Here is a 16,626-nt window from a genome sequence, read left to right as displayed (position 1 = left end):
TCTGGTTCATTTTTATATAAATACCATCTTTATGTAAAATATTGATTTGTGCTCTAAATAATTAAAGAGTAGATCCCCAATTCAAAGAGAGAGCAAAGAGAATAAATGAAAAGTTTTGGAGGGCAGGTGGACAATGATATAATTATAATTTTCAATAATATTATAAAAATAAGACCCATATCTTTAAAAATATTGGTAAATTTTTATCTTGTTCTCCTGACATATCTGAATTAAAATAGATATTTCTCTACTCTATGGACAGCCTCCCCAGGGTTAGGTGATGAATAGTGGTGAGCCTTGCACCTTTGCTATGGCTTTATTTCTCTAAGTGAAAATCAACAATGGTCTGGATTTCTATCTGATTTAGTGTCTTGATCCTTGATAAGCAGTACTAATTTGTGTATGAATAATTTAACATCCAGTCATTGTATTCAAGAATATGAATGAGAGACAAGTGAATCAAATTATTTCTCTTGGTAGTAAAAAATTTAGGGCAACAGTGAAATTCTCACAACCTTCAAGTAAAAAATAAGAATTTCCCTCTTGGGGCCCATGAAATGTCTCAGCAAAGAAAATTGCTTAATGCTAAGAATAAGAATGTGATTTCAATTCCCAGGACCTACAAGTTACCTTCTGATCTTTTCACCCACTATATACCATGCATGCTTTCACACACACACACACACACACACACACATGCATGCACACACATGTACACATACATAAAGAGAGAAAGGAATTGAGAGAGGGATGGAAGGAGGCAGGAAGAAAGAGAGACAATGTGTGTGTGTATTTTTTTAAATTATAATCTTAAAGAATTTGGAAGTGATTGCTGCCAGTTGTATACCAGGTAATGATTTAACAAATGGAGTGTCCTCTTCAGCCTTTACTTAGATGGAGAAAGGAAGAATATCATGCTTTGGTAGTTATTTAAAAGATCTAGAAATTTAGAATAAAATATCAAAAAGGCTTTAAATTACTTGGTTGTAATAACCAGCATCAATTAGTAGTTCTGCTCTTTCTAATCCCATGTTTTCATAGAAACACATGCTGCAAAAAAAGAATTGTCAGAAAAGCATCCCAAATGCTCTCTCACTTAAAATGATCTTATTTATGGTCTTCACTCTTTTCTTTGCACCAAAAGTGATTTGGACTTCACTAGCACTAAAGCATTTAGCAATATTTACTCTAGATCCTTTGCTTCTTGTGTTAAGAAACTCTTCCACATCTCTCTGTTATAGAACTCAACACAACACCTACTCAGCTCACGTTCTTTCTGCTCACTGGTGTGCCAGGATTAGAAGATATCCAAATTTGGATCTCCATCCCTTTCAGCTTCATGTACTTCTTGGCTGTGGTAGGCAATATGCTGGTGATGGCAATAGTGGTCTGTGACCGGAGCCTCCATGAACCCATGTATCTCTTCCTGGCCATGTTGGCATTCAACGATGTCCTGCTCTGTACTGTCACGGTACCCCAAATGCTGCTCATTTTCTGGCAGGGCCCCTTGGCAGCCACCTTTCATGCCTGCCTCACACAAATGTTTTTTGTCCATGCACTGTTCCTCTCTGAATCTGCTGTCTTACTGGCCATGGCTTTTGATCGCTATGTGGCTATCTGCACACCACTGCATTATACAACCCTGCTCACAGGCTCTCTCATTGGCAAGGTTGGGATGGCATTGGTAGCCCGGAGTGTGGCTGTTGTCACTCCTGGTGTTCTCCTTATTCTCCGCTTGGACTTCTGCAGGAGTAACATTATCCATCACACATACTGTGAGAACATGGGCATTGCCAAGTTGGCCTGTAACAGCATTACCTTAAATAGCATTTATGGCCTCTCAGCTGCTCTCCTCACCACAGGGATGGACTTCGTATTCATCTCCTTGTCCTACTGGCTAATCTTGAAAACAGTCCTACAACTGCCATCAAAGGAAGCCCGGACAAAAGCTTTTGGCACCTGTGGGGCTCACATTTGTGTCATTTTGATATTCTACACACTGGCCTTTTTCTCTTTCTTTACCCATCGCTTTGGGCACCATGTGTCCAGGCACACCCTCATCCTCCTGGCAAATCTCTATCTACTGATACCCCCAACCATGAACCCCATTGTTTATGGAATAAAGACCAAAGAGATAAGGATGCGAGTAGTAGCATCCTGTTCAATGTTCAAAACGGTTCAAGTCTGATGAAATAGCAAAGAAGAGGGAATCCAAGAGAAAAAGAGAGGGTTAAAATCCCAAAACAGTCTGCTTTGATCTATGCCTGGACCAACTAACATTCAATAAAAATGTTAAATGGAATTCTAGACAGAAAGAGCATAAAGTTGGGTATGTGAGGAGGTGGGGAGGATTAATGTAGAAGTTGATGGGAGTGGAATATAATAAAAATATATTGTATGCAAAAATAAAAATGAATACAAAAGTTATAAAATAATGAAACTATGGAACATATTATTTCCAAAGGTTATTGTTGTGACATAAATAGAAAGATAACAGGACATAAGTGCCTCTGAGGAACATATCAATATACTACAGTAATCAAGGGAAAATCAATGTACTAAATCAAGTTAACTATGTTTGAATCCTATATTTACTTCTTTTATGTCGGTTGTCCATAAACAAAATAAAACAATAGCTCTGGCAAGTCATGAATTGCTAATTTTTCTAGTTTCAAGAACAACAGAAATGAATGAATTCATAAATGCTCACCAGATAAACAGTTTAACTAATCAAATAATAAAAGGCAATGATCATGTATCACAAGCTCCCTAATATACAGTTTATGTATAGAACCTATATATAAGATACATTGTTTGGTTATTTAAGTGATAATGGTTTTAATTGAGATATAATTGTATTATTCCCCATCCATTTCCTCCCTCCCCATTCCCAAAATTACCCTTCTTAAAATCCTACCATTTCATAGTAGTCTTAATTTGATAGCATCTATGATCTTCAATTACATTTGTTATGCACCTATTTATACATGTATGCATATGCACAAATATATGTATATAGGACCTGCTAAGTTTATTTTCATTGTTCATGTGTATATGCTTTTAAGACTAAACATCCTGCATTGGAGAGTTTATAAGGAACCTCATCTTTGGCAGACTAACACTCCTCCCAGAGGTCAATAGTCAACTTGCCCATCACTAAAACGCTTTTCCCTTACATTGCCAGAAAATATCTACTTCTTACAATTTTTTCAGATGTTCATATACTAAAGTTACTTTGATTTTACATTCTAGAATTTTACTTTGCTTGGATTAGTATATTACAAACATGCTGTTTTGTGGGCCATCTGCATTATAATGATGTCCCAAAATAAGATGAATATATCTGTGTATATATAAGTATATGTATATATGTATAGATATGTATATGTATATGACTCAAGAAGAACAGAAACCAGGTTGCTCTGGACCCTAGCTGCAGGGGAGCATACCTGAAGTAAGTCACATCAGCTTAAGAGACAGTTATTCAGGGACAAAAAAACAATTGCCTTGCATTTGGCCAGATTTGCATTCAAGGTAAATTTTTACTATCTCTGAGTACAATATTCTGATTTGAAAATGATAAAGTCTGTCAGGGCTATCCCTAATAAGACTATCATGGAGAGCATAGAGTAACATTCAGTGGACAGATTTGGCTATTTTTGGCTATTTAATTTTTTTCTTTGTACTTTATTTTTTTATTTTCATTTCTCATTTTTATTTATTAGAATCTAGTCACATTATATCCTGATTGTTATCCACTTGTTTGAATCTTCCCATTTCCACCCTCCCTCCCTTTTCCTCCCTATTTCCATCCCCTAGACCTCTGACATGGGGCCCTCCTCCCCACCATCTGACCACAGCTTATCAGGTCTCCTGAGGATAGCCTGCATCCTCTTCCTTTGTGTGCCAGCAGGGCCTCTCAGCCAAGGGGAAGTGATCAGATCTCAGGCACCAGAGTTCATGTCAGAGGCAGCCCCCTGCCCAACTATGAGGGATTCATTGGGTATATCTGAACTGAACGGGAGGTCTAGGTTCTCTGCAGGTATTGTCCTTGGTTTGGTGCATGAGTTTGTGCAGCCCCCTTCTGGGTTCTTCCATTCCCCCACTCTTCCATACAACTCTCAGGCTGTACCCAGAGTCCAGCTGGGGGCTCAGCATCTTTCCTGATTACCCAGTGATGGAGTCTCTCAGAAGATATTTATGTTGGGCTAACATCCACTTATAAGTGAGTATATGTCATGCATGACTTTATGGGTCTAGGTTACCTCACTCAGGATGATCTTTTCTAGTTCCATTCATTTGCCTACAAACTTCAAGTTATAGCTTATTTTTTATTATGTTTTTTTTAACTGATTTTTCTCTGAGACCCAGGTTGGTCTCAGGTTTATAATCCTCCTCCTTAGCCTCCTGGATACTAGGGCACATATGTACACCATCAGGGATGATTTTCTTTTGGTTAGCTCATATAAATATATGTAATTTTCTTTCTTAACTGAGGTCCCATTAACCAACTGTCATGACATTTTCATCCTACGGTACCTGGTGTATACATTTTCACCTAGAAGACTATCTGAGATAAGCATGAAATTTAAACCATTTCTTTACTACAAACTATTCATTTCTGAATGAGACAAAACCTAAAATATTTCCATGCTGTGTGGGCAAAAAAACTACATTGTGAATATAGCAAAGTAATACATATGCATGGTCTAGGAGTTTTTTATTAATGCATTGAGTGTCTTTAAAACCTTTCATCAAGGCATCTTTTGTTTATAAATGAATAAAGTCTTCTCTATATTGAATGTGTACTCAAGTGGCTATTTGACATGGTTGCTAAATGTTTTACACTTTAAAGAATTAAATTAAAAGGCTGAATGGGTAAGTAGAATACACAAGTGATTTGCCACAATTAAAAGAAAGTTCAAAACCATACTTGAATAATAAAAAGGATAAAAGAGCGCCTTCTTATTTTGTTGAAAACTTTCTTAAATGGATATCATATCTGCATCACTCCTGTCCCTTCCTCTCCAATCAGTCTCCTCCTATGTCTTCGCTCCCTCTCAAATTCACGAATCCTTCAATTATTATTCATATCTACGTAACACACACACACACGCACACACATACACACATACACACACACGCACACACACACACACACACACACACACACACACACACGTATACAGCCTATTGATCCATCTAGCACCACTCATCCATACATGTATCCAGTGCTGACTTTTTGGAATTGGACAACTTATGTTGGAGCTTGTCATTAGAGGAAATGGATTCTCCCACTCTCAGCAACTCTTTACCTACGGGCAGATCATTGAGCAATTTCTCTGTATATCAAAGCTTCTCCTCCTCCTCCTCCTCCTCCTCCTCCTCCTCCTCCTCCTCCTCCTCCTCTTCCTCCTCCATCTCCTTCTTCTCCTCCTCCTCCTCCTCCATCTCCTCCTTGTCCTCCTTTTCCTCTTCCTCCTGCTCCTCCTCCTTCTTCTTCACAATAGATAAAAGACTAATACTGAAATTCACAACTGGTAAAAATACAGAGACTAAATGTTAGCGAGGTGGGCGGCCCAAATTGACACATCTGCAAGGCAACGCTTATACCTGAGTTCCAGAGGATGGGAATATGTAATAACTCTAAGATATAGATGGCTGTTTCTAGGTAGTGTCGCCTGATCTTGATGGAGAAAAGCTACCCATGATTTTAAATATGATTGCTGGATGAAGACCAATATAATGATACCACCCGATGGCTTTCGCACACAATGAGGGAAATTCCAGGAAGCCATCAACTCATTTTTTCACTGATGTGCATAATCACACTGTGTACACATAGTAAAGTACACTGGCAAAATGTACTTTACTAGGAATGGCTGCCTTAATTTTAAAAATTTATGTTTTATAAATGTTTTCCTAACAATGAGTTACAAGAGGTAATATAGTGGATAAAATTTTGCAATACCAAAATACTTCTCTCTCTCTCTCTCTTCTCTCTCTCTCTCTCTCTCTCTCTCTCTCTCTCTCTCTCTCTCTCTCTCTCTCTCTCTCCATGTGTATGCATGTGTGTATGTGATCTGTGCTTAAAATATCTTCTCTAGCACATATATCTAAAGCAACTCAAAATGCATGAAAAATTTTAATAAAAAGCAAACTAAAAACATCTAGGTTGAATTGCTTGCTTGCATGATTTTGTTGACAAGGTAGTTAATACAAATATTTCAGAAACAAAGTCATATAAGTACGTCAACATCTATATGTTTATAATATCTATCACACTCATGAATGCTAAGAAACTGTGAATACCTGTACAAGACCTAAACAAAATCAAGGCAGCGAAGTCCCAGGATAAATGGGTAGATGTTCTCCATCCTAATCCCTTATTGAGAAATTATTGGCTGTGGATAAATGCTGGGGGTGTTAGAACTACTGTCATGAGAATGTGGCTGCCGGTAGTTTTCCCATGCACCAGTCAGTAGCCCCACATTGGCAGAACTAGTTGGACTTACTGAGTTATAACAAAATTAGTTGGAGGTATATTTTGGGGAAATATGGGTGGATTTAAAAGGAGAAAGGGAGAGATATTATATTTCACCATGTACATGAGTAAAGTTATTTAAGTGTGATTTTAAAGTGTCATATTTAACAAAATCAACTTATGCAGTGTTCAATTGCTAGTAATGTTATTTTCTCTAAGTGATGTATTTAAAGGAAATGTTATTTTAATTTTTAAAAAATTTATTAATTTATTCATATTACATGCCAATTGTTATCTCATCCCTTGTATCCTCCCATTCCTCCCTCCCTCCCATTTTCCCCTTACTCCTTTCCCCTATGATTGTGATTGAGGGGGACTTCCTCCCCCTGTATATGCTCATAGGGTATCAAGTCTCTTCTTGGTAACCTGCTATCCTTCCTCTGAGTGCCACCAGGTCTCCCCATCCAGGGGACATGGTCAAATATGGGACACCAGAGTTTGTGTGAAAGTCATACCCCACTCTCCACTCAACTGTGGAAGATGTCCTGTCCATTGGCTAGATTTGGGTAGGGGTTCGAAGTTTACTGCATGTATTGTCCTTGGTTGGTGCCATAGTTTGAACAGGACCCCTGGGCCCAGATCTCCCCTTCATAATGTTCTTCTTGTAGCTTTCTAGGTCCCTCTGGATCCTTATTGTAATTTTAAAATAAATAAATATTCACCTGTTTTAGTTAAAAGCTCTTGGCTTATTTTAATTAATGCTTTTGTTCAAATGTGCTGAGATATAAATATAACAAGAAGTAGGCTCAAGTAAAGGATCAAAACTAGGGGAAAGAGACATAGGTAGATTTAAAAAAAAAACTTTCTAGGAACAAAGAGGAAGTCAGGTTCTTCAGGAGTGAACCAACTGCCTAAAATTTGAAATCCTGATTTCAGGTTTTTAGGATCTTTGTATTGTATGAAGTGTGATTTCATTACAACATTTGTATTAAAAAAAAGATAACACCCAGGTTACCCATTCTTTTACTCGGTGACTTGTTTATTTCTTTGATGTTTATACATGCAGTAATTCTTTAGGGCGGCTTTCACACCAATCTAAGTCAAATTCTATGACTGTAGCGAGAATAAGATATAAGAACAGACATTGTCAGTTAGGAAGGCAGATAAAATCCGAAGATATGAGGCAACGTCATATTGCCTTCACCTTTATTTTTCATTCAGAACAAATATTTAGATGTTTATTAGCAAAACTGAACTAAATTTCCAGTTATTATTCCACAATTTATGAGCAATTATGAACTGAATCAAGTCAAAGACAGAAGAGGATTAAATTTTAACTAGTAATTAGTGTTGAGAGGATATGGGAGGAGCTGGGGGACAGGAAAATGTGATTGAAATATATTGTGTGAAAATCTCAAATAAAAATAATTAAAACAAAACAAACACAAGAACAATGAAGAGTCACCTACTGAGAAGATCTGGAAAAGCATGCTGTCTTTTTCCAATAATTTTAAATAATTAACCTGGATTCACCTGCATTTGAAAATATTTAAATATGTTCTTCACCCTGAATTCTTATTAGAACTCACATTATAATATAATGGATTATAGTTTCACGTAATAATCTGTGTGATAATGGAAAAATTACTCTCAAAATTTTTTTTACTCTCAGAATTCTTTAAAGCTAAAATCATTCCCACAATCAAATAAAGAATATTGATATGGATGTTGCTCTCTTCTAAAGAGACCATACCTCACCAGATAAGAAAGAGCTTGCATGCATTCAAGATAACACACAGGCAGCATGCCAGCCAACAACTTCTGTTTTAACCTATGGTATAAATTTAGTATAGAGTCAAGTTGTTACCATCTGTAAATATAATTAATTAAACAGATTTCAAATACAATAATAAAAAATGTAAATGGTCATGTTAAGTTCTATGTCAAACATTATCGAATTCCAACAATCAAAAATAATCTGGGTTTTGACAATTCAAGGTAAATTTCATGTATAAATCCTCATATCAAGTGTAAGGTTAGTAACATGCAAAAATAGAAAAAGCAGTGATTTACATAGTATTCCTCTCTCATAATCAAGAACTGAGGATGGTTTTAAAAGTTTGCGTAGGTCATTCTGTCTAGTTCTACTGGCCAACATTGAGTTCTTCAGAGCCTATCTGTAACTGAGTTGCCTCTAAATCTGCTTTGCATATTTTTGTCAACTTTGAGCACAGCATACTTAGAATAGAAAATCAGCCATGATATCACATCATTTGTACCAAAACCCTGTTGTCTTGATAAGATGTTTATATTGAAGAAGAATTGACTTTGTGGGGGCAGATCAAATGGAGGATTCCCTGTCGGATCTGCTTGGTCTTCACACTATAGATGATTGGGTTGAGCACCGGTGGCACCATTAAGTAGATATGAGCCATGAAGACGTGAACAAAGGGAGAGGAGTGTTTGGCAAAACGATGGACAATAGATAATCCTATCATGGGTACATAGAGAATGAGCACAGCACAGATGTGCGATGCACATGTGTTCAGCGCCTTAAGCCTACCCTCGCGGGATGCAATTCTTAACACTGAGTGAAGGATAAAAACATAAGTTACTAAAATACCCAAAGAATCCATGCCCCACAGCATAGCAATCACAACCATTCCATAGATAACATTAAACCTGATGTCAGCACAGGCAAGGCGGATTATGTCCTGGTGCAGACAATAAGAATGAGAAAGGACGTGGGAGCGGCAGAAGGAAAAGAACGCTAGACGAACCAAGAGAGGAATGAGTGGAATAGCACTCCGAAGCAAGGCTGCAATTCCAATCTTGGCGATAAGTTTCGGGGTGAGGATGGTAGCATATCGCAGAGGGTGGCAGATAGCCACATACCTGTCAAGGGCCATAGCCAAGAGCACAGAGGATTCAGTGAAGGAAAAAGTATGAATCAGAAACATTTGGACCACACAAATATTGAACTGGATTTCTCGCGAGATAGACCACAACACCCTGAAAAGTGATACCATGGCGGGCAGGGACATGGCCATGTCAGTGAGGGAAAGCATAGCTAGGAAGTAATACATGGGCTCGTGGAGCCTGGGGTCTGTCCGCACAATGTGCAAGATGGAACAGTTTCCTGTTACTCCAACAATGTAGAGGAGGCAGAATGGGATAGAAATCCAGTGGTGAAATTCCTCATAGCCAGGGATGCCTGTGAGGTAGAATGTGGTGGACACAATGCTGCTGGAGTTTGAGGTTTCCATCGAGCTGACCGTAAAGGCACAATCCACTTCCACAATTACTCTCTAGTGGGTGATGCATTGACAAAGCCAGGATCTGTATTTTAAATAGAACATCCCAAAAAGAAAATAAGTAAACAAAAGAGGCTCTAGTACCTCCTTTTAATAACTCCTTAAGCCACTCCCATCCTATTTCCCTTGTCTCTGTCATTGATGATTATAGTTAGTTAGCCACCAAGTCCGTCATTTCTGCAGACACCTTCAACATCCCTTTCAACATGAATGAGCTTCCAAATAAGCCAGCCAGATAGAGGACATACACACACATTGGAAGCCACAGTTTCAACTCAACAATTTCCAAAGATATGTTATTGAGAAGTACAGTTTTCACACTGTCCCTTTTTTAAAGAGCCCTGCAGAAATTTAAACCTGTTTTTGTTTGTTTGTTAACCGGTTAAATTTGATGTTGGTTTTCATTCATGATGCTAGAGCATCCTGCAAGGCATCTTTAGAGAAATCAGTCAAGGCTAGGACAGCACAAGTCTCATTTTCCCCCAACTATTCTGTTGTATAAGTGATGTCATCATCTTGATTTCTTCAGACAATTAGATTCCAATGATGATTGGGGTCTGGACTGTAGCTCTTTTTTTATTATTTAAATTTTTCACATAATGCGTATTTTGTTTATTCTTTCCCTCCAACTCCTTCTAGAACCTCCCCACCTCCTTTTCTATTTCTTTCATAAGCTAACAAAACAAGTAAGAAACAATAAGAAAAAATACCAAAACGTAACAAAATGTACACACACACAAACACATAACCACAAAATAAAATAAAATTAACAGATAAACAGAGTCTTTTTTTTTTTGCCAAATACACCTAGGCATGGGGTCTGCTTTGGAGTGTAGTTGATGTGCCAATGGTAGTACCTAGGAAAAAATTGATTTTCCCTTTTCAGCCACTATCAGTTGCAAATGCCTTCTAGTTAGGGTTGGGTCTTTGTGTGCATTCTCCCTTCTCCGGGTTGATACTTTGACGTGAACCTGTGCAGGTCTTTTGAAAGCTGTCACAATACCTGTAATTTAGATTACTATTTTGAAAGCTAATTATATAGTAAAATATACTTAATTGAAATAATGTATAATTTTCAAAGAAAACTTTACAACAAAGAGAAATATACAAAATTTAAATAAAATAAAATTGGCTGCTTCCTTCATTAAAATGCTACTTCTTGGTTTACACTGTTGTCTGCTTCTATACTACATCAGCTTGAAATACTTTGTACTTGAAATGTAGATTAATTTTAATCATATATAAAGAATACTTTTCTATGCATACCAAAGTTGCCTTCTTTGTCTGCTAACACTTTAGCAGTGTTGTACTGGAAACCAAGGAGATGCTGAATAATGGCCAAACCAAGGAAATTAGTTTACATATCATCCCACACAGTTGTTTCTCACTGAGAAACATTCACAGCTGTAACTACAAATAAACAATACAACAAACGAGTGTATAGTAAATATTTAAAATGAACACTATCATTAGTAATCACAAAAAGATGCTTCAGCTGCTGCTGAGGACAGAAAAAACAATGAGGAAAATGGAAGTCTTTCCTAACCGTAGAAATGAAAAATAGTATAGATAAATCCTCATGAGTGGGAATTTCTTGAAGTGATATGGGCAGTTGTGTTGTAAGAATTATCAATTCCATCTCAATTACGTCCAGTGGCTACTAAACATATGCTATTGTCAGTTTCCACTGATAATTATGAAATTCCTGTCCAGGTGCATTTAATTCTACTTGGTGCTAATAGAAAGCACTGCACAGAGTGGAATACAAAGTTTCACCCAAAGATGAAAATCCTTGGGACTAAGATATTATTATGAAAATACACGATAGATTCTCTGCTTACCCAAATATACACATACATGATGCAGCTTGTCTACTTGCTAATAGCTATCCTCCTGTAAAGCTGTAGCAAGGATTGCTTTTGACTGTCTACTTTCTGTTGTTTATGACTTGTGTCAAATCCATATTCATAGGCTTACCTTATGTTATTAAGATTAGTTTATAAACTGCAATTCCTTATTTGTTAAGTTTGAAAGCATCTCTTTGCCTTCTGTAAGCATAAAATCCATTGAAAAAGACCATCAGCCATGCAGTCTTGGGTGCCTTATATAAGCCTTCTCAGTTGGAAAAGCTCTAGTCTAATTGAAATATTTTAGCATGAGCACGAATAGCTAAGATATGATTATCTCCTTACTGAAAAAAAAAACGTCCTCTAAAATAGCATTTTAGTACTTTTACTTCTACTTTTGATAAATACTCACCTCTCTTTTGCTCCTTAAATCTTCAGCTTTGTATGTCCATTTTCACTCACCTAACTATTTCCCTGGTGTCTAACATGATGTAGAATAATCTCTTTTACTGTGACAGGTGAGGTTAATTTATAAATCTTCCTATAGCCCTAAGAGATGTGAGTCCCCAAGCTATAACTACCTCAGTGCCAACATTTCTTTTATGTCAATTCCCAAAGCCATATAGCCCACTACTTCCACACTAAAGTACAGTGTTTTTTCTTAAGAGTGTGCTTTGGGATTTCTCCAGTATTTAGTGCCTCAGAATGTAGAATATAATACTACATGAAATGAGATACTGGCTTGCACGCAAAGTATGAAAAGATACTAAAGATTTTTTAGACGTATAGTACCACAGTTAGTTACCATTGCTATGAAAGAATACCATGACCAAAGCAATTTGGGAGTAAAGGTTTTATGTCTCTTATTCTTTCTCATCTCTGTTCATCATTGAAGGAAGTCAAAAAAGGAAGTAAAAACAGGCAAGAAGCTACAGCTGACACAGAGGCCATGTGGAAAAATGTTTTTTGTTTGTTTGTTTGTTTTTTAATTTTTTTCTCCTTTATTAATTTATTTTTGTTACATCTCAATGGTTATCCCATCCCTTGTATCCTCCCATTCTTCCCTCCCTCCCATTTTCCCCTTATTCCCCTCCCCTATGACTGTTCCTGAGGGGGATTACCTCCCCCTGTATATGCTCATAGGGTATCAAGTCTCTTCTTGGTAACCTGCTGTCCTTCCTCTGAGTGCCACCAGGTCTCCCCCTCCAGGGGACATGGTCAAAGGTGAGGCACCAGAGTATGTGAGAAAGTAATATCCCACTCTCCACTTTACTGTGGGGAGTGTTCTGTCCATTGGCTAGATCTGGGTAGGGGTTTAAGGTTTACCGCCTTTATTTGCTTGCTGAGACTGCTTCTTATAGAACGCAGAACCACCAGCCCAGGGATGGCATCATCCACAATGGTTTTGGCCCTCACAAATAAGTCACTAAGTTTAAAAATGCCAGATAGGTTTGCCTACAGCCAGATATTAAGAACTTATGGAGGCATTTTTAAAATTAAGGTTCCTGCCTATCAGAAGAATTAATTCACACAAAACTAGCCAAGACATAGAGTGCATTTGTTGCACAGATACTGTAAATAATATTGATATCTTAATGTCTGCTGGCTGATTTAATATACCTTGGCCTCAGCAGGTGTACTCCTAACTGAAAAACCCTCCTATTAGGTTTGGTGTATTCTTTTCTTTTTCTTTTTTTCCATTTCCCCTTTCTGTTGAAATAGCTTTCTTTCTTTCTTTCTTTCTTTCTTTCTTTCTTTCTTTCCTTCTTTTTTACCTTGAAAAAGAGTCAACAATTTATTTTTTCAGTCCACTTGATGTGATTTAGAGAATGATACCATCTTATGTTGAACAAAATTCAAGGAGCGACTGCAGTTGTTAAGACCTATAAAACAGGTGAGAGCGATACAAAGAGTTAATGTCTCATAGCAACTATTAAACTGGGAAGGCAAAAGCTGTAAGGCTACACTCTTAACTCACTGACTTGGATTCCAGAACTGCTTCTGAAAAATGGCCATTTCATATTCAAAGCCAAAAAATCTCCATACAACAGGAAAATATGGAGAAACAATAAGTCAATATGGCTATAAATTATGAGTCAAGAGTGGGGAAAGACTTTGTTATTCTGAATGTCTTTTGCTATGTGTACTATGGGACCATCCACATCAGGTTCCAGCTGATTGTTACCATGGAAACTCACATTGTCAGCTTATCTTTAAATTTAAATTACAATGCTATCCAAAATCTCCTGTTTTAAGCACTGTCAAGTTGAATATTACCTAAGTTGAACAATCCTTCTACAGTTGGCTGTACCATCAGCAGATAAAATTCTACTTTTTGACCAGTAAAGGGTTGGATATATCAGAAGATGCCTTTTCATAAGTCTAACAATGACACCTCATAGGCCACATTTTTACAACCTCTGGATTATGCAGCAGAACATTAAAACTGCATATGGTTTGCATGTGATGTATTTACAAGCATGTCTTAATAAATAGGGTTGCTCACTGCTAGACCTTTTTATTCTGGCAATATGCTTGGTTTCCCCTGTTTGGTGTAGGGGCGGGGGGAGATAGCACCCAGGATTCATGCATGCTCTGCTATAGAACTACAGCACCAACTCTTTTTTTCAGACAGTGTCTTGATAAATTGTACTCAGGCGTGTCTCATGATCCTCCTGCCTCAGCCTCTTGAGCAGCCAAAATTACAAGCATAAACCACTGGGATAGATATTTTGTATTTTGTTTAGTAATGTCTGTGAAACAGTTTTAATAGTCTCAGGTATATGTGTTGACATGAATACTGGTACTATGCAATGCCTGTTATGAAGCTATTCAACCCACAACCCTAAGATTTAAAACCATATAAAAGACATAGCATTTACAGCTTTTGTTATTAAGCTTGCACACAAACGCAAAGTTCTTTAAGGACAAAACACTTCTTCCAAGATTTTAGAGGAGTCTTTATAGACACGAATCAGGCAGGACAAGAGGTATGATATATATTTAAAATTTAAAAATAATCATATCTATCTATCTAGCTAGCTAGCTATAAAAGCATCTGTAATAGTGATTTCCCCAGGACCTGCCACTTAGTCTAAACCTAGCACACAGAGAGCAGTGTGTCAAGACACACATAGATCTAGGTGGAAGATGTTCCTAATACAAGTTTGTTACTACGAAGCCATGCAGCTGTTTTCCAATGTTGTTCTAATTCCTAAGTAAGTTGCTTCAAGTAAAACTCATGTGTATAATACAAATAGCCTTTGATTGAAGAGGTGGTTTAGGAAATTTTTAAAACGTGATCAAATGTCGAAGTACAAAAGTAAAATAGTGTACAGTTGGAGAGCACAGATGCCACTGGAGCATGTCTGTTCTCTACAAACTCTAGCTACAACAAGATACAAGTGCTCCTCTTCAACACTACTCCAATGCTGCCTTCCCAAAATAGCAGCAGCCACTCAGAGGGTTTCCAGAAATAGCTAAGTCCACAATAAAGTCTTATCTGCTTCTTTTTATAAAGGTCCATTTTGTTTCACGAAGGGGGCGCACAAAGAGAAAGCAAAAATAACATGTTATTATTCTCTAAACCACGTTTAAACTCTTTCTCTTAATAGTCATAGTACTTTACAGTCCTGAAGGAATCATACGTAACCTTAACTTACATTAACCAATCTACTACCTTTTACCTTAAACAGAAGAGCACGCAAATACAAATATAAATTATAAAAGTTTTGAAACCAGGTGTTATAAAGATGGAAATTCATACACTAGAGTTTTAATGATATCTGTTGACTTTTACTTAGTGGGAGAGGCCAGGGCTGCCACCCAGTGGCAACATCAGCGTCCAAGTGATTGTAAGATTTAAATAAAAATATTAAACTACTACAATGAAGAAAAATGAAATTATACTTTAATTTTTACCAGCTATAATTTTGGTATATTATGTGTTTAAAACAGCAAAGTTCCTGTGCTCATATAGTATCAGAGGCCTTAGCTACTTTGCTTAAATTTAAAATTACAGGATAGGATGGAAAGTGTGGCCAACAGAATAGTAAATAGTTTCTCATTCACATGAAGTACTAGATGGCAAGTAAAAAAATTAAATAATACAGTTTACCTAACTATAGCACATTTCTCCTATAGCACATCATTTCAGAAACCTAGTTAAAGAGACTGAAAGATAAGCTAATATATGTGAAACCTTGAGTTAAATATGAAACAATGTCAAAAAAGTTTTTTCAGTAAATCAGATATTGAGGGAGAGTAAGGAAGCGGTTTTAAGTTGAAAACTTTAAATTCTAAAAGTAGAATTGCTAATGTTTAGAGGGAGAAAATTACACATCTCTCTGTCTACTATTTTCCTCAGACTTGGCCATGACTTATTTTGCAGTTGCATAAACACAGCATGGTCTAGGGACATCCATTTCATTTCAATAACTCACTGGCAGAGACTGCTTTGTTCTCTTGACAGCCAAGTAAATGGGAAAGAAGCAATCCCTAAATTCTTAAGTTTTTGTTTAAATATCCATAAATTATGTCTTATAACCTATATCAAGTCCCTTTTGGGTAAAATAAATGGATTTTTAAAAATGAGGCACCAACAACATACTTGATATTTACAATGGCTTGTGACAGATACAATACCCGAAAATAGTTTCTAATTTTCTGTTTATTATTGCTATTTAGTCACAAAAAGATTAATACTTTATAAGAAATGTTCTTTAGCATATGTCATTATAGAAATGGTTTCGTGTTAAGAGGAACTATGGGAGAACAGAATGTCTATACGAGGAAATAAACAGCAATGAAAGAATTCTACCATATAAAGATTTTTTAACCAAATCATATTCTTTTCAGAGTACAAAACCTTAATTGTTAGAAGGAAAAAGGAAAACAACAAAGACAATAAGGTAGAACACCATGAATAAATAATTCTATATAGATGCACTGCACGTGTAGTATGTATGTACAGGTTGAGTGA

General features: G+C 36.8%; 2 protein-coding genes across 2 annotated transcripts; one reads left to right on the top strand and one right to left on the bottom strand.

Moving 5' to 3' along the window:
- Positions 1-280: 280 nt before the first annotated feature.
- On the top strand, positions 281-2,188 carry LOC311578495 (olfactory receptor 52Z1P-like; the record flags this gene model as incomplete). Its single annotated transcript, XM_084748369.1, has 2 exons — positions 281-290; positions 1,242-2,188. 2 exons carry the CDS (start codon positions 281-283, stop codon positions 2,186-2,188), a joined length of 957 nt encoding a protein of 318 aa, XP_084604495.1.
- A 6,602-nt stretch (positions 2,189-8,790) lies between these two features.
- On the bottom strand, positions 8,791-9,750 carry LOC311578489 (olfactory receptor 51G2-like; the record flags this gene model as incomplete). Its single annotated transcript, XM_084748356.1, has 1 exon — positions 8,791-9,750. One exon carries the CDS (start codon positions 9,748-9,750, stop codon positions 8,791-8,793), a length of 960 nt encoding a protein of 319 aa, XP_084604482.1.
- Positions 9,751-16,626: the final 6,876 nt, after the last annotated feature.

Source organism: Acomys minous (genome assembly GCF_964271855.1).
Source record: "Acomys minous genome assembly, chromosome: 2".
In the NCBI taxonomy this organism is placed as follows: domain Eukaryota; kingdom Metazoa; phylum Chordata; class Mammalia; order Rodentia; family Muridae; genus Acomys; species Acomys minous.
Note: the sequence above shows the minus strand (reverse complement) of the source record. Positions and strands in the feature narration are given on the sequence as shown.